General features: G+C 43.7%; 1 protein-coding gene across 1 annotated transcript in view; it reads left to right on the top strand.

The window, feature by feature from the left end:
• Positions 1–21,365, top strand: part of PDE6C (phosphodiesterase 6C) — a 50,390-nt gene extending 29,025 nt beyond the window's left edge. The window contains exons 12-22 of the mRNA XM_008052180.2: positions 1,854–2,000; positions 2,240–2,347; positions 3,244–3,353; positions 8,152–8,239; positions 13,692–13,792; positions 16,090–16,197; positions 16,287–16,350; positions 17,589–17,663; positions 17,779–17,862; positions 18,285–18,435; positions 20,605–21,365. Of these exons, the coding sequence (XP_008050371.1) occupies positions 1,854–2,000; positions 2,240–2,347; positions 3,244–3,353; positions 8,152–8,239; positions 13,692–13,792; positions 16,090–16,197; positions 16,287–16,350; positions 17,589–17,663; positions 17,779–17,862; positions 18,285–18,435; positions 20,605–20,666 (1,098 nt within the window). The 3' untranslated portion in view covers positions 20,667–21,365. The remainder of the gene's footprint in view (positions 1–1,853; positions 2,001–2,239; positions 2,348–3,243; positions 3,354–8,151; positions 8,240–13,691; positions 13,793–16,089; positions 16,198–16,286; positions 16,351–17,588; positions 17,664–17,778; positions 17,863–18,284; positions 18,436–20,604) is intronic.
• The last annotated feature ends 351 nt before the right edge of the window (positions 21,366–21,716 follow it).

Here is a 21,716-nt window from a genome sequence, read left to right as displayed (position 1 = left end):
TTTATTTTATTTTTGAGTCAGAGTCTCACTCTGTCACCCAGGCTGAAGTGCAGTGGCACATTCACGGCCACCGCAGCCTCTACCTGCTGGGCTCAGGCGATCCTTCTTTCTCATCCTCCCAAGGAGCTGGAATCACAGGCGTGTGCCACCACTGCCAGCTAATTTTTTAGTTACTGTAGAGACAGGGTCTCACCAAGTTGCCCGGGCTGGTCTCAAACTCCTGGGCTCAGACACTCCTCTCGCCTCTGCCTCCCAAAGTGCTGGGATGACAGGCGTGAACCACTGTGCTCGTCTTGATTTTTTGATTTATTGTAGAGACGTGGTCTCACCAAGTTGCCCAGGCTGGCCTTGAACCCTGGACTTGGGCGATCCTCTTGCCACCACTTCCCAAGGGGCCGGGATGACAGGCATGAGCCATGGCGTCCGGCCCTCAGCACAGTATTAAGGATGTGCTCTGCACTCAGGGAACACTCAGGGAACCGGCTGGTGGACTCCACAGCTGGTGCTCATTCCTGTCCCTCAGCATTTTCTCTCCCTGCAGAGAATTGAAATTGGCTCCTCCTCTCTTCCATCTACCAGCTCAGCTACACACCCCCTCTTCCAGAATCTCTCCTCACGTAACTCTCCCAGCCTGCCTGGATGTTCGGGTCTCCCTCAGCACAGAGCCCTTGCTGAGGGCTTCTTCTAAGTCCTCACCTTTCACCGGTCTCTATTTTACAACCACTTTAAATTCCGTAAGGACGAGAACCACAGTTTTATTTCTAAAGCTATGTCAATACTTACATGCCAGTCGGGTGCTGTGGCTCACACCTGTCATCCCAGCACTTTGGGAGACAGAGGCGAGAGAATTGCCTGAGCTCAGGGGGTTGAGATCAGCCCGGGCAACTTGGCGAGACCTAGTCTCTACAATAAATCAAAAAATTAGCCGGCCGTGGTGGCGTGTGCCTGTGGTTCCAGTTCCTTGGGGGGCTGAGGCAGGAGGATTGTCTGAGCCCAGGAGGTTGAGGCTGCAGTGAGCCGTGATCATGCCACTGCACTCCAGGTAAAAAAAAAAAAAAGGCCACATGCCTGGTTCATTTTTTTTTTCACATATCCCTAAATCCTGTCCAGAGCTGAGCTGAAACAAATGTGTCTGGGCAAGTGTCCCTAGACACTGCAGACATTCTCTTATTTAATCATTCAACAAACATTTCCCAAGCACCTTCACGGGACAGGCACAGCGGATCTGGAACATGGTGGCAAATAAACACATGGCCCCTGCCCTAGGGGAGCCTACAATGGGCAGCCATCACTGAACGTATAAAGAAAACATGAGCAAATTGAATTAAGCGGTCACCGGCTATTTACTGAATATTTCTTGAATAGGAAAATGGAGAAATTGAATACTGAAACCGAGTAAAGCTGTTATAGCCAAACATTTATTTTGCATCCTATAAATAAAATAGCCATTGGAGTTGTATTTGAAATGAAATCCTATCACTTAGGAATTTTTTTTTCCTAAAGGTGGAGTCTTGCCATGTTGCCCAGGCTGGCCTCAAACTCCTGGGCTCAACTGATTTTCCCTCTTCAGCCTCCCAAAGTGCTGAGATTACAGTAAGGTACCACACCTGGCAGAAGTTTTTAATATAGCCGGGTCTCAGTTTCCCCATCTGTAACATGGGAATGATTGTGTAGGTGGGTCTAGAGGATAATCAGTGCAGACTGTGTCATCCAGTGCCTGGTGCTTAGTGGCCCAGTGAATAGCTCGTGGTATTCTTTTCACATGATTTTGTTTTATACCCATTGATGCATGTGGGTGCATAAAGGGAAAAAAGCGAAATGCCACCTGAACCCCTCCATTCTTATTTCAACAGAAAGAGGACCTGCCAGACCCACAGACAACCGAGCTGTACGAATTCCGCTTCAGCGACTTCCCCGTCACCGAGCACGAGCTGATTAAATGTGGACTGCGGCTGTTTTTTGAAATAAACGTGGTGGAGAAATTCAAAGTGCCCGTAGAGGTCAGAGAGGATTTAACTTAAAACACCGTGTGACTCTGTCTCTCTCCTTCCCTCGTGTTACCTGTGGTTCCAGAGATGGGCTCAGTTGGAATCTTAAATTATGATTAACTTTCTAAATACATCAGTTGAAACCCTGTCAACAAGACCAACACAGCTTTTTAGATAAGCTGGTCGCAGACCTTCCAACCTTTACAGTTCGATTCCAAAGTCTGAGTGGTGTTGACTTCTCTTGGGAACAGGTTCTCACCAGATGGATGTACACGGTGAGGAAAGGGTACCGCGCTGTCACCTACCACAACTGGCGACACGGCTTCAACGTGGGCCAGACCATGTTCACTCTGCTGATGGTAGGTTCGGTGTGCTGGGAATCACCGTCAGCCGGTGGGTCTGTCATTTGGGATCAGTCATTTTAAAATTCAGAGCACAAGCCCCACCCCCTACAGATGGCCCCATGGAAGGCAGGGAGCTCTGAGCACTTGGCAGGGTGGTGAACCCTCATTTACAGACAAGGCCCGACAGTTAGGTTTGCCAGCCATTCTAGAAAAAGTGCCACATGCCTCATTGCTGAACATTACTACGGTCACCTTCCAAGTACTCCCCTTGGGAAGCTATGCGCTGACACCAGCACTCAGTTCACCTGTCAAGGCAATTTTGGAACTCTTTCTGGAATTAAGTCTGCGGACTTGCCACCGTGTGCTTATGAGGACAGTACTGTATAAGTCACCAAATTGGAACACCCTCCCTACTCACCTGATCTGGCTCCCAATGACTTTTTTTTTTAATCCAAAGATAAAGGAAATACTGAAAGGAAGACATTTGATGACTTTCAGGACATCAGGGGTAATATGGCAATGGCTCCGATGGCCATTCTAGAAAAAGAGTTCCCAAATTGCTTTGACGAGTGGACCAGGCGCTGGCGTGGGTGCATAACTTCCCAAGGGGAGCACGTTAAAGGTGACCGTAGTGACATTCAGCAATGAGGCATGTAGCACTTTTTCTAGGATGAGGAATCTAATCGTCGAACTGCATACTTAGTTCCTTAGAGGAAAAGTCAGTCGCCTGCTTGGTTCTGTCATCACCCAGAATGCTTCAGTGCTCGCAAGAAATACAGCGAACTTGCGCGAAAAACGTGACGGGTCCATTCTCCGTTTGTAGGCAGGTTTTGCTGCGTTGGCATGGAGGGGGAAGTAATCCAAGTAAATGCCATCGTTATGTATGTATATGCATTTTTTTTTTTTTTTAGACAGGAAGACTAAAGAAATACTACACAGACCTGGAAGCCTTTGCCATGCTCGCTGCCGCTTTCTGTCATGACATTGACCACAGGGGCACCAATAATTTGTACCAGATGAAGTAAGTGAACACACTTGCAAGGCTGGCACGTCCTGGTGGATATTCGAGGGCCCTGAAGGCAATCTGAAAGCTGTCCCCTGTCCCAGTCAATTCTTCTTTGCCACATTTGGAATCTCAGGCCAGACTCTGTTCCCTCCCAAGCTTCCACGCGATGATAACGCTTGCTTTTTCTCCCTGGGTGCTGGCATGATTCGTATTACTGTTATTGTTACATCATTGGCCTCATTCGTATTTGCCTTTAGTCTTTCTTCACCTTTGTTTATTACTTATTTATTTATCGTATTGTATTTTTTGAGTCAGGGTCTCTGTTGCTCAGCAGGAGGGTGGTAGCTCGATCATGACTCACGGCAGCCTTGACCTCGTGGGCTCAGGTGACCCTTCTGCCTCAGTTTCCCGAGTAGCTGGGACTACAGGCGCGCACCCCTGCACCTGACTAATTTTTTGTTTGTTTTTGTAGAGACACGATCTTGCTCTGTTGCCCAGGCTAGTCTCGAACTCCTGGGCTCCAGCAATTCTCTCGCCTTGGCCTCCCAAAGTGCTGGGGTTATAGGCGTGAGCCACCACGCCTAGCTTAGCTTTGTGCATTCAGAGTGCTGCATTAGTCCACGAAAGTGCGCTAGTTGTATACACACATAGAACGCTCCCAGTTCAAGCTGGAGAGCACTGCTCCTGGCTCACTGCCCCCATGGCCTGGTCCTTTTGCTTCTATTGAACTCTCCTTCGGCGGGTCTTCCATCTCCTATCTTAACATCGGTGCCATCTCCCTCTCTTGCTCCAAGAAAGGAAGTGCAGTGGAAGGGTGCAGGCTCTCTGCTTAGTCAGATTTGGACTCACTGGGTTCACAAATTATTCACACGTCCTAAATCCCAGTTCCTCATGTGGAAAGCAGAAATTATAATAACGTACCTAGCACGTAAGATTATTGTAGCGATGGATTCAGAGCATGTAAAGCCTTCCGCTCACCGCAGGCTCTTGGCAGGTAGTAAGTATTAGGTATTATTATTTTCTCTTTTCTTTCTCTGTTTTTTTAGAGACAGGGTCTCATTTGACAACCAGGCTGGAGTGCAGCGGCGCTATCCTGGCTCACTGCAGCCTCAACCTCCTGGGCTCAAGGGATTCTCTTGCCTCAGCTTCCCAAGTAGCTGAGACTACAGGTGTGAGCCACCAGGCCTGGCTCATTTTAAAATTATTTTGTCTATAAAAAAATAAAATGGGGTCTCGCTATGTTTCCCCAGCTGGTTTCTAATTCCTAGGCTCAAGCAATCTTCCCACCTTAGCCTCCCAACATGCTGGGATTACAGACCTGAGCTGCAGCGCCTGGCCAGGTATTATTGTAATTACTGTTGTAATAAATAAATAAATAAATAAATAGATATTTCATTCCTAAATATTTCAGCATGTGTTTCCTAAGAGTTAGGGGAACACTCATCTACATAGACACAATATAATGATCACCCGCAGGAAATGTAACAGTGGTACAAGATCTACTATAGAATGTTAATTCACAATTTTCCCATCACCTCACTAATGTCCTTGGTAGCTAACTTTCCTCTGATTCAGGATCTAATCCAGGATCACGTTTTGCATTTAGTTGTCAAGTATCTTTCATCCTTTGGTCTTTTTTTTTTTTTTTTTTGAGTTGGAGTCTCACTCCGTTACCCAGATTGGAGTGCAGTGGCTGCTTCCGGCCACTGCAGCCTCGACCTGCTGGGCTCTGGCGATCCTTCTGCCTCAGCCTTCCAAGTAGCTGGAACTATAGGCGCACGCTACCATGCCCAGCTAATTTTTAAATTTTATTTTATTGTAGAGATGAGGTCTCACCAAGTTGCCCAGGCGGGTCTCGAACCCGCGGGCTCAGGCAATCCACTCACCTCAGCCTCCCAAAGTGCTGGGATTACAGGCTGAGCCACTGAGCCCGGCTCATCCTTCGGTCTTAACCTCTTTGTGTCTTTCAGGACGTTGATGTTTTTGGAGAGTTGAGGCCAGGTATTTGGCAGACGACTCTTCCATTTGGATTGATCCAACTGTTTCCTGATTAGTGACTTCCGAGTAAACATTCTGTGGCAGGAATTCTACATAGATGATGCCGGGGCCTTCTCAATGTCTTGCATGAGGAGGCCTGTGATGCCAGTTTTCTTGGTTTGTTTTTTGAGTTGGGGTCCCTCTGTGTCTCCCAGGCTGGAGGGCAGTGGCACGATCATGGCTTATGCCACCTTTACCTTCTGGACTCAGGTGATCCTTCCGCCTCAGCCTCACGAGTAGCTGGGACTAGCCTCGCACTACCACACCGGGCTAATGTTTTGATTTTTGCAGAGATGAGATCTCGCTATATTGCCCTGGCTGGTCTTGAACTCCTGGGCTCAAGCAATCCTCCCACCTCGGCCTTGCAAGGTGCTGGGACTACAGGCGTGAGTCACCGTGTCCAGTGATGATTTCAGTTCTATTGATGGCTGATGTCTAGCAGATCTGTTTATGTAAAGGAACACCTCTTTTGTAATTCGTAAGTAATATGTGAGGTGTTATTTTGAGATTGGAGAAATATCTTGCACCCCAACATTTTTGACATGTTTTTAAAAACACTATTCCTGGCCAGGTTCAGTGGCTCAGCCTGTAATTCCAGCACTTTGGGAGGTTGAGGCGAGTGGATTCCTGGGCCCATGGGTTCGAGACCAGCCCTGGCAACTTGGCGAGACCTCATCTCTTCAATAAAATAAAAAATAGCTGGGCGTAGTAGCACGCGTCTGTAGTTCCTGCTACTTGGAAGGCTGAGGCAGAAGGATTGCCAGAGCCCAGCAGGTCGACGCTGGGGTGGCTGTGAGTGTTCCACTGCACTCCAGCCTGGGCGATGGAGTGAGACTCCAACTAAAAAAAAAAACCCGAACAAGCAAAAACACCATTCCTTTCTAAGCTTGATTCATTTTTTAAAATATATATATTTGTTACGAAATACTAGATGTACATATTTTGGGCTCCTATATGATATTTTGATACATTAATATAATGTGTAATAATCAAATCAGGATAACTGGGAAACCCATCACCTTACTTAAACATTTATGTTTTCTTTCTGCTGGGAATATTCGAGTATTTCTCTACTGGCTATTTTGGAATATCCAATAGATTATTATTGTTTGCTATAGTCACTCTACTGATTTCTCAAACACTACGTCTCATTTCTTCTTACCTGCCTGTATTTCTGTGCCCATTTATCAACCTTGCTTCAACCCATTAAACTTCCCTCCCCTTCTTGGCCTCTAAAAACACCAAACGACTCTATCTTCGGATGAAGGGAATGGGGCAGACATGCAAAATGGAATATTACTCAGCCACAAAAAAAAAAAAAAAAAAAAAGAAATCTTGTCATTTGCAGAACCATGGATGGAACTAGAGGTCATTATAGTAAGTGAAATAAGATGCAAAATGGAATATTACTCAGCCACAAAAAAAAAAAAAAAAGAAATCTTGTCATTTGCAGAACCATGGATGAAACTAGAGGTCATTATAGTAAGTGAAATAAGCCAGGCACAGAAAGACAAACGTCACACATTCTCACTCACATGTGGAAGCAAAAAAAGTAGGTCTCATGGCGATAGAGAGCAGTTGGGTCTTTACCAGAGGCTGAACTCTACTCATTTTAAAAAATTGCTGATGCCAGCCGGGCGTGGTGGCTCACACTTGTAATTCTGGCACTATGGGAGGCCCAGTTGGGAGGATGGCTTGAGTCAAGGAGTTTGAGACTAGCTGGGGCAACATAGGAAGAACCTCATCTCTATGAAAAATAAAAAAATTAGGTGGGCATGGTGGCGCACACCTATAGTCCTAGCTACTCAGGAGGCTGAAGTGGAAGGATTGTCTGAGCCCAGGAAGTCGAGGCTGCTGTGAGCTATGACCATTGTGATTATGCTACCGCACTCCAGTCTGGGTGACAGAGTGAGAACTCTCCCCATTCAAATAAATAAATAGGTAAATAAATGAATAATCTCCAATGCCAACACAGAGTAGGTATTGGAATATGTGTTAACATTATGATCAATTATAATATCGAACAATTCAACTATGCTGATCCCCAACTAGAATGTTTGCTTTACCAGACCTGTTGGCAACCTGGCAATGATCCCTCCTCTCCCTAAAGTTCTGTCCGCCATGAAATAAAATAAAACTTTGCCACAGAGGCTGCCATGTGTATTTTTAATTTTTTCCTTCCTTAAAATAATTTATTCCATATTTCCATGACAAAGTCTTCACATAATCTGTAGACCTCTGACCTCAGCCTTTTTGTCACCCTGAAGACTAAAAAAAAAGCAATGGACCCAAAGTGTTTCCCACTTACGGAAAGCTGTCATCCAATCATGAACAAATGGGAGTTCTCCATTTACACTGATGTCGCTGTCTTGGGGGAGGAGATAAATGTCATTTTCTAGTGATTTTCCTCTTGGTTCTAGACCGGTCAGCTACAGGCTTCCACAGGTTTGTTGTGTGTTTATAAGTGCCATAAACCCCAGGGAACTAAGATTTTAGCTACAACGGATGAACCAAGCTTCTAACTTTAAACAATTCACTCATTTAAGTAGCCAACAAATTAAGTGTTTCCGCCCCCCCCAAAAGAGCATATTCTCATTTTCTAAATCTAAAAAATATTTTCTAATATGTTCTTTTTGACCGCTTCACAGATGTCGGGTGGGGAGAGAGAAGAGAGACTTTAAAAAAAAAAATCCTGAGACAGTAAAGATTCTGAATTGTATGGATTTGGGTGCAATTTATAAGCAGCTAAAATTATGGTATATCCTTTCCCTCCTAGGTCCACGTCTCCGTTGGCAAGGCTCCACGGGTCTTCTATTCTGGAAAGGCACCACTTGGAGTATAGTAAGACTCTCTTGCAGGATGAGGTAAGTGCACCTCCTTCTAGGACGGCCACACGTCTGGATCAAAGCACCAACCCACAGAAAATGCTTGAAGGAAGGGCATCCTTGAGTATGGGCATTGACAGTATATCCCGTGATCAAAGTCAATCGCTGGAAATTGCTTTTTTGCTGTTTGAGTCGGAGTCTCACTGTTGCCCAGCCTGTAGTGCAGTGGCATGGCTCACCACATCCTTGACCTCCTGGGTTCAGGCGATCCTTCTACCTCAGCCTCCCTAGATGCTGGGACTACAGGCATGCACCACCACACCTGGCTAAATTTTTGATATTTTGTAGAGACGAGGCCTCACTATATTGCCTAGGCTTGCTTCAAACTCCTGGGCTCAAGCGATCCTCCTGCCTAGGCCTCCCAGGATCTGGAATTACAGGTGTGAGCCACTGTGCCTGGCCACCCTTTATCAATTTTATTTAAGGGGTAGATAGGCATGTGGAAAAGTTGTGGATATGATCTAATCAGACTTTCTTAAGAAAGTTCTAAACCAAACACGATTAAAACAAGTCACTGTTAGATTGAGGGGAACACAGTTTTGTTGCAGGCAGAGAAGCTGTTCAGAATCACACACTCAGGACAGATAGATAAACCTCCTGGAGACAGGACATTCCTGGGTTTCAATAACCATCTTTCCTTAAAAACTCAGGGAGGGAATATACAGAAATATGTCCAGGTTTAGAGAGAAGACTATGTTCTTCTAGGTGATGAAAAGCCAAGGTGGTTCACATAAGTCAAGAGAGAAGGTGACGGGGCAGAAAACAAGAACAGAAGCAAAAAGGTTTGAGGTTTTAGGCAATGTGTAGCGAACACAGCACCCAATGCCACGCCGCCCTGAGCCTGCAGTGGCACTTTAATTCTCCAAGGCTCCTGAGAACCACTAACCTGGTGTGACTCCAGGTAGTGGCTCTCAGACGTGGGTACCTGGGCCAGCTGACTCAGAACCATCCGTTTAATGGGGCAGGGTTGGGGCAGGCTAGTAAAAGCACAGACCTCCAACCTTTACTGACCAGACTTTCTAGACCCAGGGCCTGGGAACCTGCATTTTAAACCAACCCTCTCTTAATTCTGATGCCCAGAGAGAATCTCTCCCTGCAGCAAAATTCATAGCACAGACCATATCTGTTCTGGGACAATAAAAAGGAGTAGCACTGAAAGTAATTCAGGAAGGTAAGAAGACATCGCTATGATTGAATTTGTGACGAGTTTTTGTTTTGCTGGTTGGGACCAGCTTTGGTTTCTGCGTAAGAATTTTCCATACATTCTACTGTTTATAGGCTATCACAGCGAGGCCGTGTCAAATGTATCAAGTATATAATGACTTGCCAAAGCAAAATACACTTTCACAACTGCAGCCAAATATCGAAATGCTTACCACTGGAAGGCTCCTATCTTCCTAAATGTTTTTCCTTCTGGGACTCCACAGTTTGTAACAGAATTATGGTCTCCCTCTTAATTTTTTTATGTTATTGACTTTGCAGTCTGAACTGGCTCTGATGGCTATATAAAGACTTATAATTCTTTCTAAAAAGGAATATTGCCTCTCAGGAAGCCATGCCATCTTTTCCAGAACCTCTCTACAATACCATTCGACCTGTTAATTACAGACTTTTAAAGCCTTGTCAATAGAGTCGCTAGGCGATGAAGTCATACACAGCTTGTTTATGAGCCGTCAAATTGAGCCCTAAAAAAAAAAAAAAAAAGAAAAAGAAAAAGAAAGTTCAAGCCATCAGGTATTCTTTTTACATGTTGGAGAGACAGTGTAGTACTTTAACGTTTTTATTCTATCAACAAAATATACACATTAAAATTTAAATTTTTTCATCTTTATTTTAGATTCAGGGTAGAATTGTAGTTTTTTTTTTATGTAGGGGAAATCCTTGAGATTTATCTAGTATTTTTGGCATTTGTGGGCATTCCTCAATTTGTTTTTCATATGACAAGGGTTTGAATGGAAATGTCCTTATGTCCCAGCAGAGATGGATTCACTGCTGTGAAGACCACAACTGCTGTATTCTAAACCCGACAGAAATTAACCCTTTAACCTGAATGAATAAGTGGAAATCTTGTTGGCCAAATCTGTGGGATCATATATTTTAATATTAGAATATACTGTAGAAGGCTGGGCCCGGTGGCTCACACCCATAATTTCAGCACCTTGGGAGGCTGAGGTGGAAGGATCACCTGAGCCCAGGAAGTCGAGGCTGTGGTGAGCCATGATTGTGCCACTACGCTCTAGCCTGGGTGACAGAGTGAGACCCGAACTCAAAAAAATACTGTAGAAATGACAAAATAAATAGCTCAGTATTAATAGTTGAACCCTGTGATTATTCAGAACATTTCTTTACAAAGTGTGCGATGATTTTGTTTATGATTTGTCATACCAACCCCATCATCCTGTCCCGTTTTATTCAAAGAAGGAGTGAAGGAGAAATTAAATACCTGTGTCCAGCCACCAGCGAGGCAAATACCTGTTGGCAATATCCTCTCGTGGGTATTGCCAACCCCACGCTGAAGATTAGAATGGCCCGAACTGCCTCTGGCCTCGGCAAGCTTAGGGGACCCCAGTCAGAGTGAATTAAAGCTGTTTCTATCTGTTGGCATGTGCCACACGTAATTCATATTTTTATTGCCATTAATAGCCAAGGAAGAATAAAAATAGGGCCTTTCTGTGAGCAAAGGAAACCAGCGGAGCAGGCCAGCTGGACAGGGGCTGGGAAACAGGTTTCCTCTCTTTACCTTTTGCCTCTGTCTCTATACAAGGCACAGGAAAACAACTGGAATATTACAATCTTGTATATGCCTTGGCTTATGAATTAATAGCTGTAAAAATTACACGTGCCCTTGGCAAAAATGTAAACGACAGGAAAAACTTCAAAGACAAATATTAAAGCAAATAATTTCTAATTCATACACACATTTCATTCACATTTGATGGATTTCAGGGCAGTCACCCTGTGACTCCGGGAAACTACTTTTGAAAAATGGGGTCACACTACCCATGCGATTTTTTAAAAGTCGGAGTTATGTTTTGGAACCAACTTCGTTGAGATGTGATATCTGTACCATGAGCTGCATCTCCTTAGAGTGTGCAGTTCTATGGGTTTTGACCGTTTGCTACACCTGGGTAACCCCAAGCACAATCAAGACACAGAACTTACATCACCCACACATACGTCTCTGCTCCCAGCTCCAGGCAGCCACCGCCATGTTCTCAGTTGCTGTGGATTAGTTTGCATTTTCTAGATTTCACAGAAGTGCAATCATACAATAAGTATTCTTTTGTGCTGGCTTTTTTCTTGCAGAATAATGATTTTGAGATTTTTGGGGGGTATTATTGTATATATCAGTGATCTACTTATCCTCATCATTGCTGAGTAGAGTTCCATTTATCTTAAATAAAAGATAGCACGTTTAATTTTGTGTGTGTGTGTGTTGGGGGTCTCACTCTGTCACCCAGGCTGGAGTACAGTGGCACCGTCATGGCTCACTGCAACCTCGACCTTCTGGGCTCACTCAGGTGATCCTTCTGCCTCAGCCTCCTGAGTAGCTGAGACTACAGGCACGCACCACCACACTCAGCTCAACTCATTATTTTAACAAAATGAAACTCAGTTTTCCTTTCTATTACTTACTACATACGCTTTATAAAACATATTTTTCTTGTCCTAGAAGTTCTCAAAATATGACTCAAGTGAAGTTTTATATAATGCATAGTATGGTGTCTTAAGACTTGAATTCTTGTCCAATTATTGCTTTCTAATGTTTTGATCTCCCGAATGACTGAGAGCCATATTTGGTCTGGGGTTTGCAATTCTATTTTGACCTGGAGCTAGCCTCAAACTGTACATAAGAGTAATGATACAACAATACATTTCATTAAAAAAAATTTGCAGTTTTAAAATGCATTCCCAGTTATCATGTCATTGGATTCAACGTTCCACAAATATTCATTGAGTGTAAGCACAGAGTGCTAGGCAGTTAGGCGGGGTCACCGTTACCATGCCCATCTGAGCAAATACCCACTTATGTGTAGTGAAGTGCCCAGGTTTACGACTGCCCAAGTGGGAGGCTGGGAACTGACCTTCGACTCCTTCTGGAGAGGTGGTGTAGTACAGAGGTTAAGTGCACAGACTTCCGCAGCCAGCTATATTGACTTAGATACCAGTTCTGCCACATTCTAGCTGTTTAACCTTGAGCCAGTTACTTAGCCTCTCGGTGCTGTGGTCTATTATGAGGTGATGAAGAGTATTCATAAAACACTTAGAAACTGGCAGGTCCAGAGTGAGACTCTGACTCAAAAAAAAAAAACAAGAAAAAAGAAAATGGCAGATAGTAAGAACTAAGGTTTGCTGTTATTATTTGGTGCTCAGTCTGATATTCTTTTCTACAGTATGCTACCTCTAGCTCTACAATGGGTTACTAATAGACTCTCTCCTCTTTCTAGTGGAATTTTTGTTTTGTAACTGCCAACTTCTCTTGGCAAAACCACTATATATAACTGTCCTCTGACCTGGATGACTAGGACGGTCTACTTGGAATATAAAGGCTTTAGAAAGTCACCACGCATGGTGGCTCACGCCTGTAATTCCAGCGCTTTGGGAAGCTAAGGTGGGAGGATCGCTTGAACCCAGGGGTTCGAGACCAGCCTGGGCCACATAGTGAGATCTCATCTCTAGAAAAAATTGAAAACTTAGCCAGGTGTGATTGGCTACTCAGGAGACTGAGGCGAAAGGATCTCCTGAGCCCCAGGGGTGGAGGCTGGGGTGAGCCATGATTGCACCACTGCACTCCAGCCTGGGCAACAGAGTGAGACCCTGACTCAAAAAAACCAAAAACCAAACAAAACCTTTATACTCTCATTTTCTAGAACACTAAGAAATGGAGCTGATCCATATGGAATGAGAAACTCTTTGAAGAAAGGTCTAGTTAAGTCTTAGTAAAATATAATTGCAAGAAAACACTTAAAGGAGAACATGAAAGGATTTCATTATTTTTTCCCTACCCATACATGAGTACGAATGCAACTTGGTTTCTGGAAGATCAGTGGTTTCCACAATCCTTCTAAGATTACCTGGAAGAGGATGCCACATGTCTAGCAATTGAACACGTCCCATAAATTCTTTATTAAAGTCCCTCAATTAATACAAGCAAATTCTTAATCTACTGTTATTTATTTTAATGGCCCTGGAAGAAAACACTTATTTATTCCCAAACCTGAACATTGATTACATGAATATATGCTATCGTATCTATTTTTATAGTTTAAATTATCTTACTCGGGGGCTTACTTAGTCCATGAGATGAAAACCGAAAGTAAAAAAGTGTGGTAAGATGTAGATTTTCTTCTTGTTTAAGTATAAGTCGGTTTGTTTGTTCAATCAAAGGCAAATTAATGATTGCGCTTCATTGTGAATTTCTGTTTCACAGAGTTTAAACATCTTTCAGAACCTCAATAAGCGGCAGTTTGAAACAGTTATTCATTTGTTTGAGGTTGCGATAATAGCAACTGACCTGGCTTTATATTTCAAGTAAGTACAGAACTCTGCATAGCTGGATATCACTACCTCTGGCTATGTTCTACCTTCCATAAATTATCTGTTAAGTTAAAAGGCATTTATTTACACACACACACACACACACACACCTGTTTGGTTTCCTTTTGGATTATGCATTAGAGTACTCTCAAGTCTAACAGTAAATATTCTAGACATTTGGGAAAATGTTTTCGAAACTTCAGTTCCAAGTGTTAAGTAACTTGTAATCTGAAGAAATCTGAACTGAAGAATATGCGTCAAGTTTGTGCATTGTCCGAAGAGGCCAAACGACCTTGCAAGGTGGCTTTCTGTCCTGATGAATTCTCCAGGTTCCAGAATTTAGTGTTTCCACACTGGTATCTAGTGCTTCAAGCTCAGAAATCTGATCCTGTTGAAGGAGTTGAAGAATTTTGGTGACACTGACTCCCATCAACCAAACTTACAAAACCAAGTGGTATATAGCAGAGTGCCAGCCTATTTACAATGATAATATTGCCAAGGAGACCAGACATACCGAGTATCTGCACGTTTTCTTGTAAGTGAACTATAAAATTCCTTGGTGAAAATGGGCTCGAACAAGGTAAACCGTTTATAGGAGCCAAATTGTCAATGACTTGGGTTTTGTCAAATTATGCCTTTCTGGTCCTTCTTAACTAAAAATTTAATTACCAAATAGTTCATGAAGGCAACTACTTAGAATAATCCAAGGGATATCCAAATAGCCATAGCCTGGATTTAGCAAATGCCAAATTTCACCACATTTGCCTTAGATTTAGTGTTTTTTTTGTTTGTTTTTTTTTTTGAGTTGGAGTCTCACTCTGTCGCCTAGACTGGAGTGCAGTGGCCACTCCCGGCCACCGCAGCCTCGCCTGCTGGGCTCCGGCGATTCTTCTGCCTCAGCCTTCCAAGTAGCGGAACGCCTGGCTAATTTTTGATTTATTGTAGAGATGAGGTCTCGCCAAGTTGCCCAGGCGGGTCTCGAACCCATGGGCTCAGACAATCCACTCACCTCAGCCTCCCAAAGGTGCGGGATGACAGGCTGAGTCACCGAGCCCGGCTTAGATTTAGTTTTGTAAGGAGAAAAAAAATGAATGATGCAACTTCGTCATTCCACTCTCCTCCACCAAGGATATTCTTTTGCGTCTTCCCCAAAGACACCACCACCCGGTGTTGCTGTGTATTCATCTTTTCCATCCATGTCTTTATATAGTATTGTTAAGTATGTCTAAAATTTTTCCATAATCTGTACATACCTTTCTGCAACTTGCTTTATTCATGTAACATTATGTTTTAAAGACTAATAATAAATGGAGATTTAACTCATGCATTTTCACTGTACGGTGTTTTTACCTGTTGAATATCACAACTCACCCATTTGTTCAATCAGGGACATTGAGATTGTTTCTCACCTTTCCTTATTGCCTGCAGTGCTATGTCGTGTGTCCTTGAAGATGTCTACATGTAGAAATATGAATGCCGTGGGGTTTGCTTAGCTTTCCTTTTAGGCCACATGACAAAACTGAACTCCTGAGACATTGTGCCAGTTGAAACTTTCACCCACAGTGGATGACAGTTCCTGCTATGTCACATCTGAAATACCTTTTTTTTTTTTTTTTTTAGTTGGTGTCTCACCCTATCATAGCTCGCCGCAGCCTCAACTTCCTGGGCTCAGGCGATCCTTCCGCCTCAGCCTCCTGAGTATCTGGGACTACAGGTGCACATCCCACCTGACTAATTTTTTGATTTCTTGTAGAGACAAAGTCTCTCTATGTTGCCCAGGCTTGTCTCCAACCCCTGGGCTCAAGCAATCCTTCCGCCTCGGCCTCTCAAAGTGCTAGGATTACAGGCGTGAGCCACCATGCCTGTTCCTGAAATACTCTTGGCCTGAGCACATGTAATAGTTACTTTACTAACAAGTGTGAGATGGCATCTTATCATCTTATTGTTCAAATTTATACTTTATTTGATGAGCAGTGAGACAAAGCACCCATATGTTCTGGGTTGTAAGTTTTTGTTGGTTACATGTGTTGGATAGCTTCTCACAGTCTAGGGCCTTTCTGTTGATGTTATGGTCTATTTTCCCATATGTAACATTTTCTGTCTTAAGCCCTTTCTGTGCCAAAATTATACAGTCATTCTTTGTTCTTCCATCCCCTGGCCCTGCAGACACTGCTATGTGGACATCCCAACGCAAAGAGGGAACATGAAATCTGCAAAGTGTGTACTTAAAAATACCTTTTCTCTCTGCCTTTATATGCTAAAATTGTTGCACACAGTTGTATCTTTTCTAGGAAGAGAACCATGTTTCAAAAAATTGTTGATGCCTGTGAACAAATGCAGACCGAAGACGAGGCCATCAAATATGTAACTGTTGATCCGACCAAAAAAGAGATTATCATGTAGGTAGCCAAAATTGTATTTCTCTTTTGGCAAAAAGAGCTCCCTCTGTGTTTCTTTGTATTTTAACATTTTTTGTTTCCTTGCTAAGGGCAATGATGATGACTGCTTGTGACTTGTCTGCCATAACCAAGCCCTGGGAAGTACAAAGTCAGGTGAGCCCAGTTTTGCTTTCTTTTCTGTTGAATTCTCAGGTGCTGTCAAGGTCCTGTGTTGAAGTCCACGTAAAGATCTCCAGCAGCCTCAGAATTCTGACAAATCATGAACATTAGTAAGACGACAGGTCACTTGGTCAGGCCCTAGAATAAAGCAAATGGAAGGCATTTTGGAATGGAAATGCCTTTTCTTTTTGAGTTGGGGTCTCCCTCTGTCACCCAAGCTGGAGTGCAGTGGCACGATCATGGTTCACCATAGCCTCAACCTCCTGGGCTCAAGCAATCCTCCGCCTCGGACTCCAGAGTAGCTGGAACTATAGGTGTGTACCACCACACCCAGCTAAGTTTTTGGTTTTCATAGAGAAGATGGTCTGGCTGTGTTGCCTAGGCTGGTCTCAAACTCCTGGGCTCAAGCAATCCTCCCACCTTGGCCTTCCAAAGTGCTGGAATTACAAGCATGAGTCACCACGCCTGGCCTACTGGGTTTTAAAAAATGATATAAATTAATCCTCCAGTATCCTCACAGTCATGAAGTCAAGAAGTTATGTATTAAACTGTGTGTGTCTACCGTGCACACACAGATACATTCTAAATGCTAACAGGCAGGATAAAGGAGGACTTGGGAAGTGTTAGAGCTGGAAGTATGTTTAATGGAATTAGACATCCTTCCATTTTTCCTTTTGATTGGTGGCAATGGCAAATAGGAGAACGAGTCTCCCAGATTAGGTCTAGAACACTAAGGTAGGAAGAAAGATCCCCCTTTCCCATTTCAGTGTACGCTGTACATGACCATCTTTTTTTTTTTTTTGAGTTGGAGTCTCACTCCGTCGCCCAGATTGGAGTGCAGTGGCCGCTCCCGGCCACCGCAGCCTCGACCTGCTGGGCTCCGGCGATCCTTCTGCCTCAGCCGTCCAAGTAGCTGGAACTACAGGCGCGCGCTACCACGCCCGGCTAATTTTTTGATTTATTGTAGAGATGAGGTCTTGCCAAGTTGCCCAGGCAGGTCTCGAACCTGCAGGCTCAGGCAATCCACTCACCTCAGCCTCCCAAAGGCGAGGGATTACAGGCCGAGCCACCGAGCCCGGCCATGACCATCTTTTTAAAACTTAAGAGTGTATGGTTTGACCATACCTCAAGCGTAGACTATAAACTCTATCCTTCAATGTCACTTGCGTTAATAAAATGCAAGTTCTCCATTCACAAGTGGATTTAGTGAACCAAGCCTTTCTCTTGTGCAGGTGGCACTTATGGTTGCAAATGAATTTTGGGAACAAGGCGACCTGGAGAGAACAGTGCTGCAGCAGCAACCGATCGTAAGACCTCGACACAAAAATGCATTGCCTGTTAAAAAACCGTCAGCACAGATCAGGCTATTTTGTTCACTCAATCTTGGGAACCTACCTCAAAAAAATTTATTTCTCTTTCTAGCCTATGATGGACAGAAACAAAAGAGATGAACTACCTAAACTTCAAGTTGGATTTATTGATTTTGTTTGCACTTTCGTTTATAAGGTAAGTAAACAAATCTTTTGAATGAAATAGGTAAACATTTGGATGAGAATGTTTTCTTTCAAATGGTAACCAGCATTTAAAAGCCACCAACACAGGAAAAGCCATTAGGGGTGTTGCTGTTTTTCCAAAGCAGTTTGAGGTTTCACCCTAATCTCACTCAGGAGAGGGATAATAGGTGAGGGAACTCGGATGTGAGCAAACAGAAGCTTTCCTTGGGTAGGCAGGAAAGACAGGAGCTTTTTTCCAAGCTTCAAAGGTGCTGAATTAAGCTCATCCTAGCAGGGTGAGCACTGGAACAATTCCTGACAGTTCATTCTCAGGAGAAGAGAAGACGGTCTGGCCGTGTTGCCTAGGCTGGTCTCAAACAGAAAGATACTGAAAATCAACTGTATGATTTCTCAACGGTATGAAATTCTCTCTAGGAGTTCTCAAGATTTCACAAGGAAATCACACCTATGCTGAGTGGGCTTCAGAACAACAGAGTCGAGTGGAAATCCCTAGCTGACGAGTATGACGAGAAGATGAAGGTAACTGAAGAGGAGGCAAAAAAGCAAGAGAAAGGAGTCGAGAAAGGTTAGATGGAATCTCTTTTGCTCCCTGTAGAGTAGCCAGAGGCCAGGCTGAACTTGATGTGCCATGACACAGGCACAAAGTAAACGCAAACAGAAAACCAACCACGCTGGCGCAGACTGGTAATTCTAAGAAACTCATTAGCACTTTCAGGGGTTCTCTCTCCAAACAAGATCTTATGTGGAACTCCAGAAAGAACTGATTGGTCCAGGTGAGAGAAATTGGAGCTAGGCTTCTCCATCCCTCTAGAAGGCGGCTTCTTGGTGGAACACCGGGTTTTTTAGGAACCATCTAAAGATCACAGAATCTCTGGGGTCAGGGTTAGGTGAGAAAATAGTTTTAGTCCCGATATTACACATTAGCTGTGAGACTTTGAGCAATCTGCTTATGCTTTCTGAGTTTACTATTCTTCACTACATAACTTGGCAGTTTTACATTATCTTCCATTTATGGAAGCCCTGAATGTAAAGGCAAATGGGGTGACTTGAAGGCTATTCCAAGATCCTTGGCCTGTCTCCCAATGTCGCCATTTTTTTCTGGCATGAAGTTTCCACTCCTAACGTCACTATTGTGTTTAACATTGTTTGGAGAAAGCCTGCTCACTTAAGATCAACTGTTAGTTCATCAAATGACCCAGACATCATCCTGAAAGTGGAATGTTAATTTTCGTCTTGAAAGTTTAGCATCTTAAAGGTCTTGTAAAGAATTGTTATTGCTTAGCAAAAAAAAATAATCCCTACGTGGCAAGGCCTCGAAAGAAGGTATGTTCCTTTTAGATGGTGTTGAGTGATATTTTTAAACAATTCATAGAAGAAAGTATTTTTCTTAACAAAGTTAAGGATGTCCTTTAAGAGAATGAAAACAGGCATTCCTGACTCCTAGATATCCATTCACCTTTGCTTTCACTGGGTGTCTCTTCTGTCCAAGCCCCTAATGAGGCAGGCCCTGGGGAGACATGGGGTCCTTATCTGGAAGAGCCTACCCTCAGGAGGGGAAGCGAGAATAATTGAAGAGCTCAGAGAAAGCACAAGCGTGGATGGCTATGGGGCATGGGAAGTTTTCCTGAAGGAGGATGCTTATGAGACAGCCTCAAGACAGGAAGCTTTGGCCAACCACAGGAGGAGGAAAGGCGAGCAAGAGAGAGAAACAAGAGACTACGGGCCTGGTGTGGTGGCTCATGCCTGCAATCCCAGCACTTCTGGAGGCTGAGGTGGGAGGATCACTTGAGCTCAGGAGTTCAAGACCAGCCTGGTCAACATAGCAAGATCTCATCTCTACAAAAAAAAAAAGTTAGCTGGGTGTGGTGGCACACACCTGTACTCAGCTAGTCGGGACGCTGAGGCCTAAGGATCGCAGGAGCCCACAGGGTGGAGGCTGTGATGGGCCTTGATTGTGCCTCTGCACTCCAGCCTGGGCGACAGAGATTCTGACTCAAAAAAAGAAGGAAAGATTGAAGGGAATATGCACAAAGGCTTGAAGTGGGAATAAGCTGGGTGCAACTGAAGAATTTTAAAACTGGTCCAGAGTCAGAACAGTCAGAGTACAGTGAAGCTGGTGGTGCAGGCAGCTGCCAGAGCACACAGCCCTAAAGGCTGAACTGAGGATCTCAGTGTCTCAGTAATCAGAGGGATTTAAACAGCAAAGGGGGAAGAGCAGATGATCTGTGTTTCAAAAAGATAAGACGTGACTTCCACCAAGCAAGGGAGAAGCCTTAGCACTATCAAATTTAACCTTTATCTCAACTTTCTGATGAGGAGACTCTCAGGTCCTTTAAGCCTCCTGACAGTTGCTTTTACCATTCAGTATACTGGAAGTGAATCTTCTGTATTTTACTGGCATAACAGTTTACTTCTGATTTTCTTTCTATAACACAGATAATTCCCTGTGGGCTAAGAACACTGCTTTGTACCACCAGGCATCAAAGCTTTGTGGTTCAATCAGATTTCCAAATGGCAGTCTCTGTGACAAATGGAGACGTTGATTGGCTAACCACTTATCAGATTGTTTTTTAAATGAACCAATTCTGAATATGAACTCAAGTTACAGCAAGTTAGTTGCTGTGTTAAAATTACAAATTAGGCTCTAAAGTTGACACTGACAGTATGGGGGTATTAGAATAAAAACACTGTACTCACTGGCTCCTAATAATCCTGCTTTTCTTGCTTTTACTAGCTGCTAACAATCTTGGAGGTGGCGGTGATGACAAAAAGTCCAAAACATGTTTAATGCTGTAATAGACTCAATTTCAAATGTCATTTTACCTTTGAAGAAAACCAGGAAACATTCAAAAGAACTTCAGCAAATTTCATTCAGCAAGCCATCAAGGAACGGTAAAAGGATCTTCAGAAAAACTATGCTGTGACTGTTAAGAAATTTTATATCGCTAGCCTGAAAACCCTGAGGACAAAACAAAGTTCAGCAAAAGTGCAAAATAAGACAAAAACAGGTACATTTTGGGTACCAATTTATTTTAAATTAAAAAATATGCAAACAAATTATTTTTTTTTTAAAGTTATTAACTGTATTTCTTTGCTCTGGCTGCCATTACAAAGTACACAGACTGGGTGGCATAACCAACAGAAATTTGTTTTCCCACAGTTCTGGAAGGTAGAAGTTCAAGATCAAAGAGTTGGCAGGGTGGTTTCTTTCAAGCCTTCTCTAGTTGGTTGAGGACGGTCTTCTCCCTGTGTCTTCGCATGGCCGTCCCTGTGTCCATGTCCCAATCTCCTTTTCTTACAAGAACACCAATGGTACTGGATTAGGGCTCAATCACGTGACCCCATTTTGGTCTTAATTAACTCCTACCGGTCTTATCTCCAAATAGAGTCACATCCTGAGGTACTGAGGATTAGGGACTTTGACATATGAATTGGGGGCAGGGAGGACAATCCAGCCACAGCATTCATAATTCTGACTCGTTTCTCAAACCACTCCCTGAACTAAAAACCACTCGTTGACATGTCTTCATATAAGAGTGACATAGTATAGAACATATACCATATGTAAATATGGTATAGGAACCAAAGAAAAAATGACATCAGAGGTTATTCCATCTGAAATGCTTCTCTTTCTCCTACACCTTTTTTTTTTGAGTCAAGAGTCTCACTCTGTTGCCCAGGCAGGAGTGCAGTGGCATGCTCACGGCCACTGCAGCCTTGACTGCCTGGGTTCAGGCGATCCTTCCGCCTCAGCCTTCCAAATAGCTGAAACTACAGATGCATGCCACCACGCCTGGCTAGTTTTTGTGATTTACTGTAGAGATGAGGTCTCACCAAGTTGTCCCA

Source organism: Carlito syrichta, unplaced genomic scaffold (assembly GCF_000164805.1).
Source record: "Carlito syrichta isolate Samal-C Ts95f unplaced genomic scaffold, Tarsius_syrichta-2.0.1 Scaffold260196, whole genome shotgun sequence".
Lineage (NCBI taxonomy): Eukaryota > Metazoa > Chordata > Mammalia > Primates > Tarsiidae > Carlito > Carlito syrichta.
This window is presented reverse-complemented; position numbering and strand designations above follow the sequence as displayed.